The 24812-nt window shown below is 46.8% G+C and overlaps 1 protein-coding gene across 1 annotated transcript in view; it reads right to left on the bottom strand.

The window, feature by feature from the left end:
* Positions 1–24639, bottom strand: part of tbc1d5 (TBC1 domain family, member 5) — a 29905-nt gene extending 5266 nt beyond the window's left edge. Inside the window, exons 1-12 of the mRNA XM_030789142.1 lie at positions 24569–24639; positions 23192–23259; positions 22521–22623; positions 22051–22139; positions 18465–18515; positions 18076–18145; positions 17747–17919; positions 17383–17525; positions 16793–16899; positions 5301–5386; positions 3314–3591; positions 2390–2452 (exon numbers count right to left, since the gene is read on the bottom strand). Coding sequence (XP_030645002.1) covers positions 2390–2452; positions 3314–3591; positions 5301–5386; positions 16793–16899; positions 17383–17525; positions 17747–17919; positions 18076–18145; positions 18465–18515; positions 22051–22139; positions 22521–22623; positions 23192–23217 — 1189 coding nt within the window. The 5' untranslated portion in view covers positions 23218–23259; positions 24569–24639. The remainder of the gene's footprint in view (positions 1–2389; positions 2453–3313; positions 3592–5300; positions 5387–16792; positions 16900–17382; positions 17526–17746; positions 17920–18075; positions 18146–18464; positions 18516–22050; positions 22140–22520; positions 22624–23191; positions 23260–24568) is intronic.
* Positions 24640–24812: the final 173 nt, after the last annotated feature.

Genomic DNA, 24812 nt, shown 5'->3' on the forward strand with positions numbered 1-24812 from the left:
TATAAACCAGACAACAAGGTAACCAGTAAATGAATGTTAGACAGCAGCAGTAACTACGTAAGGTGGGGCTCTCAATTGTTAACAGAATATGTAGCGAGCTGGAGGAAAGGGTGCGTATTGCAGAGCGGCAGCTGGTGGTGTGGCATGTCAGTTTAAAATGGTGTCTGGAGCTCATAGTGCAGAAGTGGAGTTTGCCAGGTTTTATGGATTATCAATCCTATAAATAAAGTGAATGTTTGCATAACCAAATTAATAAAAGTAGATCCTGTTGTCTGTGCGATTGTGTTGCTCTCATGAATGCATGGAGCACAGGATGAATGACTACACTGTTAACATTAAGAAAGACAATGCATGGAGCACAGGATGAATGACTACACTGTTAACATTAAGAAAGACAATGCATGGAGCACAGGATGAATGACTACACTGTTAACATTACGAAAGATAATACATGGAGCACAGGATGAATGACTACACTGTTAACATTAAGAAAGACGATACATGGAGCACAGGATGAATGACTACACTGTTAACATTACGAAAGACAATGCATGGAGCACAGGATGAATGACTACACTGTTAACATTAAGAAAGACAATGCATGGAGCACAGGATGAATGACTACACTGTTAACATTACGAAAGACAATGCATGGAGCACAGGATGAATGACTACACTGTTAACATTACGAAAGACAATGCATGGAGCACAGGATGAATGACTACACTGTTAACATTAAGAAAGACAATGCATGGAGCACAGGATGAATGACTACACTGTTAACATTAAGAAAGATAATACAGTTTTGCACAATACAGTCGGTTTTCAATTTTGGGCGAGCTGACACTGGGGTTTGGGACCCACTCTATACACACACACACACACACACACACAGAGACACACAGACACAGACACACACACAAACACATACACAGACACAGACACACACACACACACAAACACATACACAGACACACATACACACACACACAAACACATACACAAACACATACACATACACAGACACACATACACACTGTGAGCAGTTAGCAGTGAATCTGACCTCTGCATGTAAGCCATCCTTACACACCAGTAGTGAACACACACAACCACCAGGCGCAGGAGCAGTGGGCAGCACACCTGCGCCCGGGGGGCAGTTGGGGGCTAAGTGCATTGCCCAAGGGCACTTCAATCGTGGTTGTTTTCCAGCCGGTCCTGGGAATTGAACCGGTGACCTTTCTGTCACAAGCCCGCTTCTCTAACCCTCAGACCTTAAACCCCCACAGTGACAGCCCATGACTGACTCTCACATTGACTCCCATTATCCTGGGACTAAAAAATACCAACCTATCCCTAACCCTAATTTTTACCCTAACCTTAACCCTAACCCTAACCTTAACCAAAAATATGTTTTGACACTTCTTGTTTTATCAGTAACAACAATATAGTTCAGAAAAACACTGTTCTCCTAGTGGGGACTAGCATTTTGGTCCCCACCAAGCACTTTTCTCAGATTATGCTATCTTACTGGGAACTTACCGGTCCCCAGAAAGATGCAAATAGATGATACACACATTCTCACACACACACACAGACACACACACACACAAACAAACATTCTCTCTCTCACACACACACACACACACACGAATCATGGCGGCACACACATGCTGCCTGTGTCATGCATTGTGCATACACATGTACACAGACAGCAGACCCGTCAGACAGAAAAACCGTCAGACAGAAAAACCGTTAGACAGCAGACTGTCAGAGCAGCAGAACCGTCAGACAGCAGAACCGTCAGATGACTGAACCGTCAGACGGCAGAACTGTCAGACAGCAGAACCGTCAGAGCAGCAGAACCGTCAGATGACTGAACCGTCAGACAGCAGAACCGTCAGAGCAGCAGAACCGTCAGACAGCAGAACCGTCAGAGCAGCAGAACCGTCAGACGGCAGAACCGTCAGACAGCAGAACCGTCAGACAGCAGACTGTCAGAGCAGCAGAACCGTCAGACAGAAGAACCGTTAGAGCAGCAGAACCGTCAGACGGCAGAACCGTCAGACAGTAAACTGTCAGAGCAGCAGAACCGTCAGACAGCAGAACCGTCAGAGCAGCAGAACTGTCAGAGCAGCAGAACCGTCAGACAGCAGAACTGTCAGACGGCAGAACCGTCAGACAGCAGACTGTCAGAGCAGCAGAACCGTCAGAGCAGCACAACCGTCAGACAGCAGACTGTCAGAGCAGCAGAACCGTCAGACAGCAGAACCGTCAGACAGTAAACTGTCAGAGCAGCAGAACCGTCAGACAGCAGACTGTCAGAGCAGCAGAACCGTCAGAGCAGCAGAGCCATTAGAGCAGCAGAGCCGTGCGGCAGGGGAGCAGTTACCTGTTGTGTCAGAGACCATCTGGGCAGGAAGAGATATGTGAGAGACTCCTCCAGATCCTACATCTAACAGACAAGAGTGTTCCCTTTACATCACGCACACCATACCCAAAAACATCCACGTACAGGCCACACTCCATATTAGTACACACACCAAGTTACTGTAGTAATTACAACAACTGAGAAGGAATGTGGACCCTCCACTCATCACTGTGTATATGTATAGTGTGTGTTGGTGTGTGCCTGTGTGTATATATGTATGTGTATATGTATGTGTGTATATATGTCTGTGTGTGTGTGTGTGTGTGTGTATATGTGTGTGTGTGTGTAGAGGTCTAACCTTTGCTGAGGTGCACTGGCATGCTCTCAGACTTGTATGTGTGTGTGTGTGTGTGTATATGTGTGTGTGTGTGTAGAGGTCTAACCTTTGCTGAGGTGCACTGGCATGCTCTCAGACTTGTATGTGTGTGTGTGTGTGTGTGTGTGTGTGTGTGTATGTGTGTGTGTGTGTATGTGTGTGTGTGTGTGTGTGTATGTGTGTGTGTGTGTGTGTGTGTGTGTAGAGGTCTAACCTTTGCTGAGGTGCACTGGCATGCTCTCAGACTTGTATGTGTGTGTGTGTGTGTGTGTGTGTGTGTGTATGTGTGTGTGTGTGTGTGTGTGTGTGTGTGTGTGTGTGTGTGGAGGTCTAACCTTTGCTGAGGTGCACTGGCATGCTCTCAGACTTGTATGTGTGTGTGTGTGTGTGTGTGTGTGTGTGTGTGTGTGTGTGTGTGTGTATATGTGTGTGTGTGTGTGTGTGTGTAGAGGTCTAACCTTTGCTGAGGTGCACTGGCATGCTCTCAGACTTGTATGTGTGTGTGTGTGTGTGTGTGTGTGTGTGTGTATATGTGTGTGTGTGTGTGTGTGTGTGTGTAGAGGTCTAACCTTTGCTGAGGTGCACTGGCATGCTCTCAGACTTGAGGAGGCGATGCTGGGTGTGCACATTTGTTTGGCTCTGTAGCTGTGTGTTTAAAGGGGAGGGGCTAGGAGGAGGCTCAGTTAGTGGGCGGGTTGGTGGAGGCGGGGCAGACATCACTTCGCTGTTGATTGGGGAGATTCCACTGGACCCGGCCCCCATTGCCGGGGCAATGAGCTTCCGACCAAAACTGAGCAGTGAGCTGGAGACTTTATTCATGTTGAGGGGAGCTGTCTTAGTGGTAGCACTGGAAACCAAAAATGGGAAGAGAGAGTGACACAGTCATGAGGGAGGAACAAAGAGAAGGTAGCAGGAGATGACTGTAAAGCTCGCATTGTCAACTCTCACAGTGTTGAATTATTGCATTCGTTTAAGTGGTATACACCTACAGCTGCAAACAAACCCTTAGACTGAAGCAGCTTACAGAATGCAAAGCTTTGGGTCATTGTTGTGATAGGTCAAAGCTTTGGGTCATTGTTGTGATAGGTCAGAGCTTTGGGTCATTGTTGTGATAGGTCAAAGCTTTGGGTCATTGTTGTGATAGGTCAAAGCTTTGGGTCATTGCTGTGATAGGTCAAAGCTTTGGGTCATTGCTGTGATAGGTCAAAGCTTTGGGTCATTGTTGTGATAGGTCAAACATTCTACTCCAGTCATGACACACAACAACACTGCCCGGAATAATGGGAACTAATCCATTTTATGTTTTCACTGCAAAGATGATCTCTCAACTCTAAAGTGTATCAGAGTAACGTCTTTGACTTTTCTATTAATTACAATAGGCCAATGTTCTTTCCATCTTGTACTTCTGAAAACTGAGTGCACCAAAAATATGATACGTTAAGACTTTGGCTCAAGTTATTTATTTAATGTATGACTTGCAACTTAACGACTGTCATTCTTTTTTGGTTGTATCTTCACTTACAATGGAGTATAACATCAGAGTACTGTAAGCTCCCCTGTACCCGACTGTGTCTGAGAGTGAAGCAAGAGCAATACTTTCAGGGCCATTAGTGCTCTGTCTTTGTTTCTTAAAACACATGACTACACACTGCCTTTGATAACCACTTACCGCAACCGTTTTATAATCTGCTTAATGAGGCCGAGGATGTATGAGATCTTACACATCACAGTGATTCTGCCAGTGATCACAGAGATCTTACACATCACAGTGATTCTGCCAGTGATCACAGAGATCTTACACATCACAGTGATTCTGCCAGTGATCACAGAGATCTTACACATCACAGTGATTCTGCCAGTGATCACACGCATGTATGTTGTCTAAGTGATCAATGCTCTGTCAGTGAACACATGCATGTATGTCCTCTAAGTGATCAGTGGCCTGTCAGTGATCACATGCGTGTATGTCGTCTAAGTGATCAATGTTCTGGGAGGGAGAAGTATATGTAAAGTTACTCTTCCTTTGTGTGAATACAACTATCACTCAAGCGTCTGTTAATGCACATAATATAATTAACCACATTACCATCACACAGAGAAATTAAGACATAATTAACCACATTACCTTCACACAGAGAAATTAAGACATAATTAACCACATTACCTTCACACAGAGAAATTAAGACATAATTAACCACATTACCTTCACACTGAGAAATTAAGACATAATTAACCACATTACCGTCACACAGAGAAATGAACACATAATTAACCACATTACCGTCACACAGAGAAATTAAGACATAATTAACCACATTACCTTCACACAGAGAAATTAAGACATAATTAACCACATTACCTTCACACAGAGAAATTAAGACATAATTAACCACATTACCTTCACACAGAGAAATGAACACATAATTAACCACATTACCGTCACACAGAGAAATGAACACATAATTAACCACATTACCGTCACACAGAGAAATGAACACATAATTAACCACATTACCTTCACACAGAGAAATGAACACATAATGCATCTCCTCTTACCGGGTTTTACTGACCAGGTCAGCTCCTCGAGTCTTGTAATAGTCAAGATTCTGCTGAAACTGATAGTTTACCGGTCGTGGATTATTCTAGAGAGAAGAGAATGCCCATATTAAACACAAACATGTTACTTTGAATATCTTGTTTATGAAGAACAAAAAAACACATACAGCTTACAAAAATCACCTTGTACTGAAAGACAGTTTGGTTGGCTCTGAGCTACACTAACACACTTCTTCCACTAGGGGGCATTCACAAATACTCCAGTTAACCTGCAGCCCGTTCCTCTTCTCTTTCCCTCTGATTCTGATCGACATGGAAGTTATGGACAGATTCCAACACCTACTGTCAAAATACACCTGCACTTTCTATTCTCACTCTCTTTGTATCTTATTGCAGGCACAACATATCCACATATGAACAAAACACAAATGTGTGTGTGAGCGTAAATGTGTGTTTGTATGTGTGATTGTGACTTTGTGTGTATGTATGTACAGTCGTGTCCATGTGGATGTCTGCACTTCAATCACATCTTGATTACTTTGTTTCAAATCCACTGTGATGGTGTATAGAGGCAAAATTACAAAAACTGTGTCACTGTCCAAATACTTATGGACCTGACTGGATGACTGGATGTGTGTATGAATGAGTGTGTATATGTATGTGAGACCGTGTGTGTAAGTGTGTGAGTGTGAGTGTGTGTATATATATATATATATATATATATATATATGTGTGTGTGTGTGTGTAGAGGGCACACTGCATCTCCACTGTTGGTAACACACGTGCGAATACAACAAATGACGACAATCGGCTGACCCGAGCAGAGTAGCCCACGGCTACTCTTTCACGTGAAAGCCCGTACCGTCGGTCAAACATCAAAATTACGTTAAATGTTAGGGTGTTTGAGTGGTGTAGGCTAAGCTGACGACAAACTTGATTATAGGTTTATTTATTAAACAGCGCGGCAGTTCTAGCGAGTAAACAAACAATGGTTCTATCATGTCTCCCTCGTGCGTTCTAAGAATTTTCTGGAAACATCGCACACAGCGGATTGTAACGCTATCCATTGCTAAATGAGGTTACCCACAAAGCTAGCTAATGCCATGCTTATAAGTGGAAGACTGCTGAAGTTAATGCGCGGTTAAACTACATATAAACTAAACTATTAAGCTATATATATATATATATATATATATATATATATATATATATATATATCTTATTCTGCCTAAATGAAGCAATGGTAAATATATCTGCGACTCGTATGTCTGTAGTTACAGTCGGTGCATTGGACGTTATTAAACCAGAGGGGACGCGTAAATAAACGTGAGCTGAACAGGTATCTGACACGGCTTGGTCGCCAAACAAAGTTATCGAGCTTCTCTTTCAAATGTGTAGCGTGAAATCCCAAAGTCGTAAATCCTCGTTGCAGACAGGTCACGTAGTATTAGATGCATTCAACAGCCGCGTTTACAATAGGTCATTATCAGTTTAATGCATAGTCTAAGATGGCATGTTTTAGACGGCGCCAAATGGTGGTTGAAAAATGGTCTCTCGTAGCTTGCTGTGGACAGAATTAAAAGTAAAAAAATATGTGTGTGTGTGTATAACTTTTTGTATTTTTATACATTTTAATTTTATTTATCAAAACTATATTAATATATTTTGTTGTACCTTTGTTCAAAGTACTATTTATGGCAGTACTATTTATGGCAAGTTTATTTTTAAACTGTATTATGTCTCATTATTTTGGTGGGAGGACTCTTAAATAATTACACATAACAAATGTTAGGGTAAATCTTTGTTTATGTTATGGGTTTATGTTATGTCAGCTGATATATCATTATCATATATTTATCATATATATCATTATCATATATTTAAATCCTCAAATACTGAAATCGGTATCGGTCTGAAAAATCCTGTATCGGTTGGTGTGAGTGAGTTGTTTGTTTCTGTATGTGTAACTGTGTGTGTGTGAGTGTATGAGTGTGTAAGTGTGTATATGAATGTGCGAGTGTGTGTGTGCGTGCGCATGCGTGTATGAGTGTGTATATGTATGTGTGACTGTGTGTGTGTGTGTGTGTGAGTGAGGGTGTACATGTGTGTGTTGTAACCGCCACAATGGCCTGTTACTGCATTAATTTGTGTGTAATGACAATGTGTAAAATGTGTAAGATGTGTATGTGTGTTGCACAGGGGAAGAGTAATGCTTCCTCCAGCCACTAGGTGGGGATAGCATATACTAAGTGTTATAAGTCAAAAGAAGAAATCAGATACAGTTTTATTTTTTTCTTTGAGTTTGGTGAGTGGCCAAAAAGGATTGTAAGGGAAAACCTGAATGAACTGCTGGACAAAAGCTGTGTTGATAAATTTGTATTTACTGTTTAACACTTAGAGGATTTTTCTTAAATAATGGATGAATTGCCTGCAGGGACTCAGCCAAGAGCCCTTACCTCCCTTTGTTTGACAGAATCAGAGCTGGGGGGTGTTCCAGAAAGCAGCTTTAGTGAAACCTCTGAGTTAGTTACTTATATAAATAAGTAGTAAACCTCCTAATAGAAGAGCCCTATGGCTTTGTTTTGCTAGGAGAATGAAGCCATAGGGCTGCTCTATTAGGGGGTTTCCTACTTATTTTGAGTTAACTAAGTCTGAGTCTTCACTGAACCCACTTTCTTTAACACCCCCCTGGACTAACCATAGACATTCTCATCTTCATTAGTTCTACTGCCCATCCAAACACCAGTCTTCATCATCCCATTGACTGATCACTCGTCCTTGTTGGTGAGACAATGCCTTTTCTGTTTCACGTGTTGGAGATCTTTGAAATAGTTAATCTCACTGACTGTCCGGGTCACTCTATGGACATTTCATGAATCATTTGGACATTGTTTGATTGTTGCTGCATGTTTGTAGATTGTGTTTTTCTTTTTTTTTTTTTTTCTTCCTATTTCTCTTCCTCTCACATTGGGAAAATATAAGCTCATTTTTCACCTTAATCCTGTTGTGCCCCCTTATATTTCTGTATGACTGTGTGTGTATACGTATGGGTGACTGTGTGCGTGTATGAGTGTGTGTATATGAATGGGTGACTATCTGGAGGTGTGTGTGTGTGTGTGTGTGTGTGTGTGTGTGTGTGTATGCGTGACTATGTGGAGGTGTGTGTATATGTATGGGTGACTATGTGGAGGTGTGTGTATATGTATGGGTGACTATGTGGAGGTGTGTGTGTGCATATGCGTGACTATGTGGAGGTGTGTGTGTGCATATGCGTGACTATGTGGAGGTGTGTGTGTGCATATGCGTGACTATGTGGAGGTGTGTGTATATGTATGCGTGACTATGTGGAGGTGTGTATATATGTATGCGTGACTATGTGGAGGTGTGTGTGTGCATATGCGTGACTATGTGGAGGTGTGTGTATATGTATGCGTGACTATGTGGAGGTGTGTGTGTGTGTGTATGGGTGACTATGTGGAGGTGTGTGTATATGTATGCGTGACTATGTGGAGGTGTGTGTGTGTGTATGCGTGACTATGTGGAGGGGTGTGTATATGTATGCGTGACGATGTGGAGGTGTGTGTATATGTATGCGTGACGATGTGGAGGTGTGTGTATATGTATGCGTGACGATGTGGAGGTGTGTGTATGTATGCGTGACGATGTGGAGGTGTGTGTATATGTATGGGTGACTATGTGGAGGTGTGTGTGTGCGTATGGGTGACTATGTGGAGGTGTGTGTATATGTATGCGTGACTATGTGGAGGTGTGTGTGTGTGTGTATGCGTGACTATGTGGAGGTGTGTGTATATGTATGCGTGACTATGTGGAGGTGTGTGTATATGTATGCGTGACTATGTGGAGGTGTGTGTATATGTATGCGTGACTATGTGGAGGTGTGTGTATATGTATGGGTGACTATGTGGAGGTGTGTGTGTGTGTATGGGTGAGTATGTGGAGGTGTGTGTATATGTATGCGTGACTATGTGGAGGTGTGTGTGCGTGTGTATGCGTGACTATGTGGAGGTGTGTGTGTGTGTGTATGGGTGACTATGTGGAGGTGTGTGTGTGTGTATGCGTGACTATGTGGAGGTGTGTGTATATGTATGCGTGACTATGTGGAGGTGTGTGTGTGTGTATGCGTGACTATGTGGAGGTGTGTGTATATGTATGTGTGACTATGTGGAGGTGTGTGTATATGTATGGGTGACTATGTGGAGGTGTGTGTGTGCGCATGGGTGACTATGTGGAGGTGTGTGTATATGTATGCGTGACTATGTGGAGGTGTGTGTGTGTGTGTGTGTATATGTATGCGTGACTATGTGGAGGTGTGTGTATATGTATGGGTGACTATGTGGAGGTGTGTGTGTGTGTGTATGCGTTACTATGTGGAGGTGTGTGTGTGTGTATGTGTGACTATGTGGAGGGGTGTGTGTGTATGCGTGACTATGTGGAGGTGTGTGTGTGTGTATGCGTGACTATGTGGAGGTGTGTGTATATGTATGGGTGACTATGTGGAGGTGTGTGTGTGCGTATGGGTGACTATGTGGAGGTGTGTGTATATGTATGCGTGACTATGTGGAGGTGTGTGTGTGTGTGTATGGGTGAGTATGTGGAGGTGTGTGTGTGTGTGTATGGGTGACTATGTGGAGGTGTGTGTGTGTGTGTATGGGTGACTATGTGGAGGGGTGTGTATATGTATGCGTGACTATGTGGAGGTGTGTGTGTGCGTATGGGTGACTATGTGGAGGGGTGTGTATATGTATGCGTGACTATGTGGAGGTGTGTGTGTGCGTATGGGTGACTATGTGGAGGTGTGTGTATATGTATGCGTGACTATGTGGAGGTGTGTGTGCGTGTGTATGCGTGACTATGTGGAGGTGTGTGCATATGTATGCGTGACTATGTGGAGGTGTGTGCATATGTATGCGTGACTATGTGGAGGTGTGTGTATATGTATGCGTGACTATGTGGAGGTGTGTGTATATGTATGCGTGACTATCTGAAGGTGTGTGTATATGTATGCGTGACTATGTGGAGGTGTGTGTGTGCGTATGGGTGACTATGTGGAGGTGTGTGTGTGTGACTATGTGGAGGTGTGTGTGTGTGTATGGGTGAGTATGTGGAGGTGTGTGTGTGTGTATGGGTGACTATGTGGAGGTGTGTGTATATGTATGGGTGACTATGTGGAGGTGTGTGTGTGCGTATGGGTGAGTATGTGGAGGTGTGTGTGTGCGTATGGGTGACTATGTGGAGGTGTGTGTATATGTATGAGTGACTATGTGGAGGTGTGTGTGTGCGTATGGGTGACTATGTGGAGGTGTGTGTATATGTATGGGTGACTATGTGGAGGTGTGTGTGTGCGTATGGGTGACTATGTGGAGGTGTGTGTATATGTATGGGTGACTATGTGGAGGTGTGTGTGTGCGTATGGGTGACTATGTGGAGGTGTGTGTATATGTATGGGTGACTATGTGGAGGTGTGTGTGTGTGTGTATGGGTGACTATGTGGAGGTGTGTGCGTGTGTATGGGTGACTATGTGGAGGTGTGTGTGTGTGTGTATGGGTGACTATGTGGAGGTGTGTGTGTGTGTGTATGGGTGACTATGTGGAGGTGTGTGTGTGTGTATGGGTGACTATGTGGAGGTGTGTGTGTGTGTGTATGGGTGACTATGTGGAGGTGTGTGTGTGTGTATGGGTGACTATGTGGAGGTGTGTGTATATGTATGCGTCACTATGTGGAGGTGTGTGTATATGTATGCGTGACTATGTGGAGGTGTGTGTATATGTATGCGTGACTATGTGGAGGTGTGTGTATATGTATGCGTGACTATGTGGAGGTGTGTGTGTGCGCATGGGTGACTATGTGGAGGTGTGTGTATATGTATGCGTGACTATGTGGAGGTGTGTGTGTGTGTGTGTATATGTATGCGTGACTATGTGGAGGTGTGTGTATATGTATGGGTGACTATGTGGAGGTGTGTGTGTGTGTATGCGTGACTAAGTGGAGGTGTGTGTGTGTGTGTATGCGTGACTATGTGGAGGTGTGTGTGTGTGTATGCGTGACTATGTGGAGGTGTGTGTGTGTGTATGCGTGACTATGTGGAGGTGTGTGTATATGTATGGGTGACTATGTGGAGGTGTGTGTGTGTGTGTATGGGTGACTATGTGGAGGTGTGTGTGTGTGTATGCGTGACTATGTGGAGGTGTGTGTATATGTATGCGTGACTATGTGGAGGTGTGTGTATATGTATGGGTGACTATGTGGAGGTGTGTGTATATGTATGGGTGACTATGTGGAGGTGTGTGTATATGTATGCGTGACTATGTGGAGGTGTGTGTGTGTGTGTGTATGGGTGAGTATGTGGAGGTGTGTGTGTGTGTGTATGGGTGACTATGTGGAGGTGTGTGTGTGTGTGTATGGGTGACTATGTGGAGGTGTGTGTGTGTGTGTATGGGTGACTATGTGGAGGGGTGTGTATAGGTATGCGTGACTATGTGGAGGTGTGTGTGTGCGTATGGGTGACTATGTGGAGGTGTGTGTATATGTATGCGTGACTATGTGGAGGTGTGTGTGCGTGTGTATGCGTGACTATGTGGAGGTGTGTGCATATGTATGCGTGACTATGTGGAGGTGTGTGCATATGTATGCGTGACTATGTGGAGGTGTGTGTATATGTATGCGTGACTATGTGGAGGTGTGTGTATATGTATGCGTGACTATGTGGAGGTGTGTGTGTGCGTATGGGTGACTATGTGGAGGTGTGTGTGTGCGTATGGGTGACTATGTGGAGGTGTGTGTATATGTATGGGTGAGTATGTGGGGGTGTGTGTGTGTGTATGGGTGAGTATGTGGAGGTGTGTGTGTGTGTATGGGTGACTATGTGGAGGTGTGTGTATGTGTATGGGTGACTATGTGGAGGTGTGTGTGTGTGTATGGGTGAGTATGTGGAGGTGTGTGTGTGCGTATGGGTGACTATGTGGAGGTGTGTGTGTGTGTATGGGTGAGTATGTGGAGGTGTGTGTATATGTATGCGTGACTATGTGGAGGTGTGTGTGTGTGTATGCGTGACTATGTGGAGGTGTGTGTGTGCGTATGGGTGACTATGTGGAGGTGTGTGTGTGTGTATGCGTGACTATGTGGAGGGGTGTGTGTGTGTATGGGTGACTATGTGGAGGTGTGTGTGCGTGTGTATGCGTGACTATGTGGAGGTGTGTGTGTGTATATGTATGCGTGACTATGTGGAGGTGTGTGTATATGTATGCGTGACTATGTGGAGGTGTGTGTGTGCGTATGGGTGACTATGTGGAGGTGTGTGTATATGTATGGGTGACTATGTGGAGGTGTGTGTGTGCGTATGGGTGACTATGTGGAGGTGTGTGTATATGTATGGGTGACTATGTGGAGGTGTGTGTGTGCGTATGGGTGACTATGTGGAGGTGTGTGTATATGTATGGGTGACTATGTGGAGGTGTGTGTGTGTGTATGGGTGAGTATGTGGAGGTGTGTGTGTGCGTATGGGTGACTATGTGGAGGTGTGTGTATATGTATGGGTGACTATGTGGAGGTGTGTGTATATGTATGGGTGACTATGTGGAGGTGTGTGTGTGCGTATGGGTGACTATGTGGAGGTGTGTGTATATGTATGGGTGACTATGTGGAGGTGTGTGTGTGCGTATGGGTGACTATGTGGAGGTGTGTGTATATGTATGGGTGACTATGTGGAGGTGTGTGCGTGTGTATGGGTGAGTATGTGGAGGTGTGTGTGTGCGTATGGGTGACTATGTGGAGGTGTGTGTGTGTGTATGCGTGACTATGTGGAGGGGTGTGTGTGTGTATGCGTGACTATGTGGAGGGGTGTGTGTGTGTATGGGTGACTATGTGGAGGTGTGTGTGCGTGTGTATGCGTGACTATGTGGAGGTGTGTGTGTGTATATGTATGCGTGACTATGTGGAGGTGTGTGTATATGTATGCGTGACTATGTGGAGGTGTGGGTATATGTATGCGTGACTATGTGGAGGTGTGTGTGTGCGTATGGGTGACTATGTGGAGGTGTGTGTATATGTATGGGTGACTATGTGGAGGTGTGTGTGTGCGTATGGGTGACTATGTGGAGGTGTGTGTATATGTATGGGTGACTATGTGGAGGTGTGTGTGTGTGTGTATGGGTGACTATGTGGAGGTGTGTGCGTGTGTATGGGTGAGTATGTGGAGGTGTGTGCGTGTGTATGGGTGAGTATGTGGAGGTGTGTGTGTGTGTGTATGGGTGACTATGTGGAGGTGTGTGTGTGTGTGTATGGGTGACTATGTGGAGGTGTGTGTGTGTGTATGGGTGACTATGTGGAGGTGTGTGTATATGTATGCGTGACTATGTGGAGGTGTGTGTGTGTGTATGGGTGAGTATGTGGAGGTGTGTGTATATGTATGCGTGACTATGTGGAGGTGTGTGTGTGTGTATGCGTGACTATGTGGAGGTGTGTGTGTGCGTATGGGTGACTATGTGGAGGTGTGTGTGTGTGTATGCGTGACTATGTGGAGGGGTGTGTGTGTGTATGGGTGACTATGTGGAGGTGTGTGTGCGTGTGTATGCGTGACTATGTGGAGGTGTGTGTGTGTATATGTATGCGTGACTATGTGGAGGTGTGTGTATATGTATGCGTGACTATGTGGAGGTGTGGGTATATGTATGCGTGACTATGTGGAGGTGTGTGTGTGCGTATGGGTGACTATGTGGAGGTGTGTGTATATGTATGGGTGACTATGTGGAGGTGTGTGTGTGCGTATGGGTGACTATGTGGAGGTGTGTGTATATGTATGGGTGACTATGTGGAGGTGTGTGTGTGCGTATGGGTGACTATGTGGAGGTGTGTGTATATGTATGGGTGACTATGTGGAGGTGTGTGTGTGTGTGTATGGGTGACTATGTGGAGGTGTGTGCGTGTGTATGGGTGAGTATGTGGAGGTGTGTGCGTGTGTATGGGTGAGTATGTGGAGGTGTGTGTGTGTGTGTATGGGTGACTATGTGGAGGTGTGTGTGTGTGTGTATGGGTGACTATGTGGAGGTGTGTGTGTGTGTATGGGTGACTATGTGGAGGTGTGTGTATATGTATGCGTGACTATGTGGAGGTGTGTGTATATGTATGCGTGACTATGTGGAGGTGTGTGCATATGTATGCGTGACTATGTGGAGGTGTGTGTATATGTATGCGTGATTATGTGGAGGTGTGTGTATATGTATGCGTGACTATGTGGAGGTGTGTGTGCGTGTGTATGCGTGACTATGTGGAGGTGTGTGTGTGTATATGTATGCGTGACTATGTGGAGGTGTGTGTATATGTATGCGTGACTATGTGGAGGTGTGTGTATATGTATGCGTGACTATGTGGAGGTGTGTGTGTGCGTATGGGTGACTATGTGGAGGTGTGTGTATATGTATGGGTGACTATGTGGAGGTGTGTGTGTGCGTATGGGTGACTATGTGGAGGTGTGTGTATATGTATGGGTGACTATGTGGAGGTGTGTGTGTGCGTATGGGTGACTATGTGGAGGTGTGTGTATATGTATGGGTGACTATGTGGAGGTGTGTGTGTGTGTGTATGGGTGACTATGTGGAGGTGTGTGCGTGTGTATGGGTGACTATGTGGAGGTGTGTGTGTGTGTGTGTATGGGTGAGTATGTGGAGGTGTGTGTGTGTGTGTATGGGTGACTATGTGGAGGTGTGTGTGTGTGTGTGTATGGGTGACTATGTGGAGGTGTGTGTGTGTGTATGGGTGACTATGTGGAGGTGTGTGTATATGTATGCGTCACTATGTGGAGGTGTGTGTATATGTATGCGTGACTATGTGGAGGTGTGTGTATATGTATGCGTGACTATGTGGAGGTGTGTGTGTGTGTGTATGGGTGACTATGTGGAGGTGTGTGTATATGTATGGGTGACTATGTGGAGGTGTGTGTGTGCGTATGGGTGACTATGTGGAGGTGTGTGTATATGTATGGGTGACTATGTGGAGGTGTGTGTGTGTATATGTATGCGTGACTATGTGGAGGTGTGTGTATATGTATGCGTGACTATGTGGAGGTGTGTGTATATGTATGCGTGACTATGTGGAGGTGTGTGTGTGTGTATGGGTGACTATGTGGAGGTGTGTGTGTGTGTGTATGGGTGACTATGTGGAGGTGTGTGTATATGTATGCGTGACTATGTGGAGGTGTGTGTGCGCGCATGGGTGACTATGTGGAGGTGTGTGTATATGTATGCGTGACTATGTGGAGGTGTGTGTATATGTATGCGTGACTATGTGGAGGTGTGTGTATATGTATGCGTGACTATGTGGAGGTGTGTGTGTGCGCATGGGTGACTATGTGGAGGTGTGTGTATATGTATGCGTGACTATGTGGAGGTGTGTGTATATGTATGCGTGACTATGTGGAGGTGTGTGTATATGTATGCGTGACTATGTGGAGGTGTGTGTATATGTATTCGTGACTATGTGGAGGTGTGTGTGTGCGTATGGGTGACTATGTGGAGGTGTGTGTATATGTATGCGTGACTATGTGGAGGTGTGTGTGTGCGTATGGGTGACTATGTGGAGGTGTGTGTATATGTATGCGTCACTATGTGGAGGTGTGTGTATATGTATGCGTGACTATGTGGAGGTGTGTGTGTGTGTATATGTATGCGTGACTATGTGGAGGTGTGTGCATATGTATGCGTGACCATGTGGAGGTGTGTGTGTGTGTGTATATGTATGTGTGACTATGTGGAGGTGTGTGTATATGTATGCGTGACTATGCGGAGGTGTGTGTATATGTATGCGTGACTATGTGGAGGTGTGTGTGTGCGTATGGGTGACTATGTGGAGGTGTGTGTATATGTATGCGTGACTATGTGGAGGGGTGTGTATATGTATGCGTGACCTTGTGGAGGTGTGTGTGTGCGTATGCGTGACCTTGTGGAGGTGTGTGTGTGCGTATGCGTGACTTTGTGGAGGTGTGTGTGTGCGTATGCGTGACTTTGTGGAGGTGTGTGTGTGCGTATGGGTGACTATGTGGAGGTGTGTGTATATGTATGCGTGACTATGTGGAGGTGTGTGTGTGTGTATGCGTGAATATGTGGAGGTGTGTGTGTGCGTATGGGTGACTATGTGGAGGTGTGTGTATATGTATGCGTGACTATGTGGAGGGGTGTGTATATGTATGCGTGACCTTGTGGAGGTGTGTGTGTGCGTATGCGTGACCTTGTGGAGGTGTGTGTGTGCGTATGCGTGACCTTGTGGAGGTGTGTGTGTGCGTATGCGTGACTTTGTGGAGGTGTGTGTGTGCGTATGCGTGACTTTGTGGAGGTGTGTGTGTGCGTATGCGTGACTTTGTGGAGGTGTGTGTGTGTGTATGCGTGACTTTGTGGAGGTGTGTGTGTGTGTATGCGTGAATATGTGGAGGTGTGTGTGTGCCTATGGGTGACTGTGTGCGTATGGGTGACTGTGTGTATACCTTAGGGTCTCTGAGAAATAGGGCTTTCTGTAACAGAGCATGGACGTCTCCAATAGGAGGGTAGTGCATCAGAAGGCCCAGACACGTCTGGAAGTTACTGGCAATCACTAGAGCCGAAACGGAGCAAAACACAACATTTATAAATATCTAGATCAAGTATCCACTCAGTCAGACTGTTCCTTACATACAAGAGACATGAAAGTGTAACAAGAGAGCTGCCAGTCCTGAGCCAGTTCGTTTGCATGTCATCAGCCTAAGAGCTCTGATTGGTGCATTCACTGCTCTGGTATTCAGCTCAGAGTTAGGGTCACGGTTTGAATAGCTCAACTCACTGTAAACACACTGTAAAATTAGGAGACATTTGTCCACAACATTCCCTGTACTCTATTGCAAAGGTAACTATTTAAAGTGAAATATATTAAATATCTTAACTATTTAAAGTGAAATATCATCTCTTGGTGGCTGAGGGACCAATGATGTGAACTGACTAATCACAATCTGCCTATGCCTGACTGACTCAGTGTACAGAATGATGAAAGAGGATGTTGCCATTGGTTGTTGGTTGATTGACAGATAGACTGGTGACTCACATGCGTCTCTGATGTACAGCAGCATGGCCACAAACACGTAGTCCACCAGGTCGAGAGTGATACTGTCAGCAAACAGGGCGTCCCACACAACCAAGAGATCCTGCAGCAGGAATTCCCTCCCAAACAGCAGCCTGACCCAGCGGCTACAGCAACACACACACACACACACACGCATGTATGCATGCACACGCACGCGCGTGCGCACACACACACGCAGACATGTGCACACATGCACACGCACACACACACACACACACACACACACACACAAAAGCTTGAAACAATCATCAAATCATGTGTACAAGCATCTGATGAGGCATGTGGGTCAGATTAATGAGGAGAGGGCTGTAAGACTGAGACTCACATGCCGTATATCTGTGGGGCAATCTCTAATCGGTTGAGGTGCATGTGCAGTTCAATGTCATGTTTTTTGACCAACTGGTCTTGGATACGGTTAACTTTTGTCACTATGGCAACTGAGGGTCCAGAATCCTGGGGCCTGGCAAACGGTATGCTGGTCAGCATCTCCTCTTTCCCCTGAAACATTTCCAGAACATTCAGCTAACATCCATTTGCCCGCCGTACTGAGGACAGCAGGATCAGATGTTAACATTAACAAACTGTGAAACTGTCAAAGACTTGTGTGCCCAGTTTAGGCATAAAGACCACATCTTGTATTCCAATGGGACAAACCTTCCTCACTTCCCGCTCAAAGCTGGAGAACCAAGGCTCAGCTGTCTCCATGAGCTGAGAAAACATTGCACTGTGATTAAAAGAGAGAGAGTGAGAGAGAGAGAGAGAGAGGGGAAGAGAGAGAGAGAGCGAGAGAGAGAAAGAGAGAAAGAGAGAGAGAGAGAGAGAGAGAGAGAGAGAGAGAGACAGAGGAGAGAGGGGAAGAGAAAGAGAGAGAGAGGAGGGAGGGGAAGAGAAAGAGAGAGCGAGAGAGAGAGGAGGGAGGGGAAGAGAGCGCACGAGTGGATATCTTGTGTAATTTAAGAAACAGCAGTGAAATACAATCAATGTACATGCATTTTTTTCTAGTGTATTTTGATTTTTCTCTTTGATTTATTGAATTTACTCACTATGCATCATGTTCATGGAACCGGGGATCAAGCAGAACCTTCATTTCCTCACTGCAAAGTTTACAAGGATCACAGAAACAAGAAATGAATATAGGAACAAGATCTTCTGCTGACAACACATTCAAAGAAAGTAAAGTTGATAGGGTGTACTGCAGAGCACATGCACATGCTCCCAGAACACCAAACAGGTGCTTCCTGTTTGCAACACGATGCCCCCCTGTCTGAGTGACTTGAGGTTTGGAGGCTCAGCGTTTGTAACTGTTTTTGTTTGTAACTGTTTTTGTTTGAAACTGTTTTTGTTTGCGATTTTGTTTTTATCCACTTGTTACGCATTTTTTTAATCCACATTTTATCCGCTTTCCCAGTTTGATGGACAGTTTGTCAAATATGAAACATTGGACATCACTTCTGTGCATTCTCAGCCACACATCACCAACCCAGGTCCACTCACTTATGAATGGGCTGACCTTTTGGAGCTACAACAGGACTCCCGAAAAATACCATCATTGCCACCCCTGGGTCTAATACCCTGGCGTCTGTTAAGGAAAGCCACTGGGAGGCAGAGGGAATGGAGAGGAGGCATCAGAACGAGGCTGAAGGGATGAGGACGTAAGGTCCCATGACCTGGTTTTACTCTGGTTTACTCTGAACTCACTGACTGACGGGGAGATGTTCTTCCATAAAAGTGGTGGTGTGGTGGTGGTGGTGGTGTGGTGTGGTGTGGTGGTGGTGTGGTGTGGTGTGGTGGTGGTGTGGTGCGGTGTGGTGTGGTGGTGGTGTGGTGGTGGTGTGGCGGTGTGGTGGTGTGGTGTGGTGTGGTGCGGTGTGGTGGGGTGGTGGTGTGGTGGTGTGGTGTGGTGTGGTGGTGGTGTGGTGTGGTGTGGTGTGGTGGTGGTGTGGTGGTGTGGTGTGGTGTGGTGTGGTGGTGGTGTGGTGGTGGTGTGGTTTGGTGTGGTGTGGTGGTGGTGGTGTGGTGTGGTGTGGTGGTGGTGGTGTGGTGTGGTGGGCGGTGTGGTGTGGTGGTGGTGTGGTGGTGGTGGTTGTGGTGTGGTGTGGTGTGGTGGTGTGGTTTGGTGTGGTGTGGTGGTGGTGGTGTGGTGTGGTGGTGGCGGTGTGGTGGTGGTGTGGTTTGGTGTGGTGTGGTGGTGGTGGTGTGGTGTGGTGGTGGTGTGGTGTGGTGGTGTGGTGGCGGTGTGGTGGCGGTGTGGTGTGGTGTGGTGGCGGTGTGGTGTGGTGTGGTGTGGTGGTGTGGTGGTGGTGTGGTGTGGTGGTGGTGTGGTGTGGCGGGGTGGGTGGTGTGGTGTGGCGGTGTGGTGTGGTGTGGGTGGTGGTGTGGTGTGGTGGTGGTGTGGTGTGTGGTGTGGTGGCGGTGTGGTGTGGTGTGGTGGTGGTGTGGTGTGGTGGTGGTGTGGCGGTGTGGTGGTGTGGTGTGGTGGTGGTGGTGGTGGTGTGGTGTGGTGTGGTGTGGCGGTGTGGTGTGGTGTGGTGGTGGTGTGGTGTGGTGTGGTGTGGCGGTGTGGTGTGGTGTGGTGGTGGTGTGGTGTGGTGTGGTGGTGGTGTGGTGTGTGGTGTGGTGTGTGGTGTGGTGGCGGTGTGGTGTGGTGGTGTGGTGTGGTGTGGTGGTGGTGTGGTGTGGTGGTGGTGTGGTGGCGGTGTGGTGTGGTGTGGGGTGGTGGTGTGGTGTGGTGCTGTGGCGGTGTGGTGTGGTGTGGTGGTGGTGTGGTGGTGGTGTGGTGGTGTGGTGTGGTGGTGGTGGTGTGGTGTGGTGTGGTGTGGTGGTGTGGTGTGGTGGCGTGGTGTGGTGTGGTGTGGTGTGGTGTGGTGGTGGTGGTGGTGTGGTGTGGTGTGGTGTGGTGGTGGTGTGGTGATGGTGTGGTGTGGTGGTGGTGTGGTGTGGTGGTGGTGTGGTGGCGGTGTGGTGTGGTGTGGGGTGGTGGTGTGGTGTGGTGCTGTGGCGGTGTGGTGTGGTGTGGTGGTGGTGTGGTGTGGTGGTGGTGTGGTGTGGTGGTGGTGTGGCGGTGTGGTGGTGTGGTGTGGTGTGGTGTGGTGGTGGCGGTGTGGTGTGGTGTGGTGTGGTGGTGGTGTGGTGTGGTGGTGGTGGTGTGGCGGTGTGGTGTGGTGTGGTGGCGGTGTGGTGTGGTGTGGTGGTGGTGTAGTGTGTGGTGTGGTGGCGGTGTGGTGTGGTGGCGGTGTGGTGTGGTGTGGTGTGGTGTGGTGGTGTGGTGGTGGTGTGGTGTGGTGTGGTGGTGTGGTGTGGTGTGGTGTGGTGGTGGTGGTGTGGTGTGGTGGTGGTGTGGCAGTGTGGTGTGGTGTGGTGGTGGTGTGGTGTGGTGGTGGTGTGGTGTGGTGGTGTGGTGGCGGTGTGGTGTGGTGTGGTGTGGTGGTGTGGTGTGGTGGCGGTGTGGTGGTGTGGTGTGGTGGTGGTGTGGTGTGGTGTGGTGGTGTGGTGTGGTGGTGTGGTGGCGGTGTGGTGGTGTGGTGTGGTGGTGGTGGTGTGGTGTGGCGGTGTGGTGTGGTGGTGGTGTGGTGGTGTGGTGGTGGCGGTGTGGTGTGGTGGTGGTGTGGTGGTGTGGTGGTGTGGCGGGTGTGGTGGCGGTGTGGTGTGGTGTGGTGTGGTGGCGGTGTGGTGTGGTGGCGGTGTGGTGTGGTGGTGGTGTGGTGTGGTGGTGGTGGTGTGGTGTGGTGTGGTGGTGGTGTGGTGTGGTGGCGGTGTGGTGTGGTGTGGTGGTGGTGTGGTGTGTGGTGTGGTGTGGTGGTGGTGTGGTGTGGTGGCGGTGTGGTGTGGTGTGGTGGTGTGGTGGCGGTGTGGTGTGGTGGTGTGGCGGTGTGGTGGTGTGGTGATGGTGTGGTGTGGTGTGTGGTGTGGTGGTGGTGTGGTGTGGTGGTGGTGTGGTGGTGGTGTGGCGGTGTGGTGTGGTGTGGTGTGGTGGTGGTGTGGTGTGGTGGTGGTGTGGTGGCGGTGTGGTGTGGTGGTGGTGTGGTGTGGTGTGGTGGTGGTGTGGCGGTGTGGTGTGGTGTGGTGTGGTGGAGGTGTGGTGTGGTGGTGTGGTGGAGGTGTGGTGGCGGTGTGGTGTGGTGGTGGTGTGGTGTGTGGTGTGGTGGAGGTGTGGTGGCGGTGTGGTGTGGTGGTGGTGTGGTGTGTGGTGTGGTGGCGGTGTGGTGTGGTGTGGTGTGGTGTGGTGTGGTGTGGTGGTGGTGTGGTGTGGTGTGGTGTGGTGGCGGTGTGGCGGTGTGGTGGCGGTGTGGTGTGGTGGCGGTGTGGTGTGGTGGTGGTGTGGTGTGGTGGTGTGGTGGTGTGGTGTGGTGTGGTGGTGGTGTGGTGTGGTGGTGGTGTGGTGGCGGTGTGGTGTGGTGTGGTGTGGTGTGGTGGTGGTGTGGTGTGGTGTGGTACTACACACTGAGCACAAAGACATTGATGTGAGAAACACAAATCAAATATTCAAGAGTTGATTACCAGGCCCTACATCCATTACGATGTAAAGTGTTTTTTCTTGAGCATAACAAAGCATCTAAAAGTGCTTAACACTCTCTGACTTTACAAATTTGTCAGAAAGGGAGAGGCTAATGTTTGACTGACAGGTTTAACCTGGGATGGGCGGTTTCACTGGCATGTTGAAAGGCCTGATGGTCACAGTGCAGCACAAAAACTATCGGAGCCAGCAACTCATGCATTCCCTACAGAGAGAGAGAGAAAGTGGGAGAGAGAGAATGAGGGAGAGGGAGAGAGAGAGAGAGAGAGAGAGAGAGAGAGAGAGAGAGAGAGAGATGTCTGGCTAGTGAAAAATGTTTCTGTAATCTCACTGGCTAACAAGACATATTTCTGTAATCTCATTGGCTAATGAGAAAAGTTTCTGTAGACAATAAAAAAATTACTGTTCAATGCACCTTTCCTAGAACTAGTTTTGGGGTTTGGAATAGTTTTAGTGATAGAGACTTTTCTGTGTAAACATCAAAAATGCTGCGTTGGTTCCTGACTGTAAACTATATTATTATCTTAGACGTAACTTGACTGTGGATTTCGAGGCCTCTGTACTGTGACTATGGCAGTAACAGTACCTGTTTGTAAAGTAACTGTTCATTTTCCCTGGCGTAGCAAAAAAGGATGTCAATTAACTTGGTTCGCACATTCTCCTCCTGGAAATACCGCATCTCTGGGAATCTACAGAGAGACAAAGAGATGAGCGTGTGTATACTAGAGGTGTGAAGGTTCACCCTGTTCATGGCTCAGTTGATATCTTAGTTTCTGGGCCACGGCACAGGGGTTTAGCTTGAAAGAAAACTGAACCAATCAGTTAAAGCATTAAAGTGAGAGTGAGAAATGAAATGAAAAGAAAAACAAACAGTGTATCAGCTTCAAAGCTAAAGTTAATAGTATTGTTAATGAGGAAAAGCACAGTGGGGGATGTTCTTCTATACAATGCATCTCTATTTATTGTGATTTGGCATCATATAAAAAAACCAACCAAACAAACAAACAAAAAAACCCTTTCACTTACAAGACTGAGGTAAAAAAAAAATCCACTGTTCATTACACATGTACCAAGACCCAAACCGAGGACTACAGAACCACGGTATGAAACTATTATATCTCGAATGCATGCGCGTATACATGCATGTATGTGAATGTGTACATATATGTATGTGAATGTATACATGCATGTATGTGAATGTGTACATGTATGTTTCTCGCTTGTATTTTTCAGAGAGTCAGTGGTTCAAACACTCACGTCCGTAAAACATCTTGTTTGATCATGCCTCTCAACTCCTTATCTTGGAAGAATTTATTCCACAGACTCTGGAGGGAGAGATGGAAAAGAAAGAGGAAGACAGGAGAGAGGAAGACAGACGAAGAGAGAGGAAGACAGGAGAGAGGAAGACAGACGAAGAGAGTGGAAGACAGGAGAGAGGAAGACAGACGAAGAGAGAGGAAGACAGGAGAGAGGAAGACAGACGAAGAGAGAGGAAGACAGGAGAGAGGAAGAGAGAGGATGAACCAAACAGAACAGGACTGACCGACTGACTGTATTACCGACTGACTGTATTACTGACTGTATTACCGACTGACTGTATTACTGACTGACTGTATTACTGACTGTCTGTATTACTGACTGTATTACTGACTGTATTACCGACTGACCGACTGACTGTATTACCGACTGACTGTATTACTGACTGTATTATTGACTGTATTACCGACTGACCGACTGACTGTATTACCGACTGACTGACTGTATTACCGACTGACTGTATTACCGACTGACTGACTGACTGTATTACCGACTGACTGTATTACCGACTGACTGTATTACCGACTGACTGACTGACTGTATTACCGACTGACTGTATTACCGACTGACTGACTGACTGACTGTATTACCGACTGACTGTATTACCGACTGATTGTATTACCGACTGACTGTATTACCGACTGACTGACTGACTGTATTACCGACTGACTGTATTACCAACTGACTGTATTACCGACTGACTGACTGTATTACCGACTGACTGACTGTATTACCGACTGACTGACTGACTGTATTACCGACTGACTGTATTACCGACTGACTGACTGTATTACCGACTGACTGACTGACTGTATTACCGACTGACTGTATTACCGACTGACTGACTGACTGTATTACTGACTGACTGTATTACCGACTGACTGTATTACCGACTGACTGTATTACTGACTGACTGTATTACTGACTGTATTACCGACTGACCGACTGACTGTATTACCGACTGACTGTATTACCGACTGACTGACTGACTGTATTACCGACTGACTGTATTACCGACTGACTGTATTACTGACTGTATTACTGACTGACTGATTGACTGACTGACCAACTGTGTTACCGACTGACTGACAGACTGTATTACTGACTGACTGACAGACTGTGTTACTGATTGTATGACTGACTGACCGACAGACTGTGTTACTGATTGTATGACTGACTGACCGACAGACTGTGTTACTGAGTGACTGACAGACTGTGTTACTGATTGTATGACTGACCGACGGACTGACTGACTGACCGACAGACTGACTGCTGTATGAAAAATAGTAGTGTTGGGTTTTCATAAGGAAAACTCACCCCTTCATCTTGGGAGAGTGGGTTGTTGACAACCAGATCTTGCTGACCTGCAGTCTTGCGTGGATTTGTGATGTGCTAGATTAGACAAATTCACAAATGCCCTCAGTGCTGGTACGGAATGCACACATACGCACACACACCAACACTATCACTAACTATCAAATGCACATGCGCACACACACACACACACCAACACTATCACTAACTATCAAATGCACATGAGCACACACACACACACACACCA

Source organism: Chanos chanos, chromosome 12 (assembly GCF_902362185.1).
Source record: "Chanos chanos chromosome 12, fChaCha1.1, whole genome shotgun sequence".
NCBI classification, from domain to species: Eukaryota; Metazoa; Chordata; class Actinopteri; order Gonorynchiformes; family Chanidae; genus Chanos; species Chanos chanos.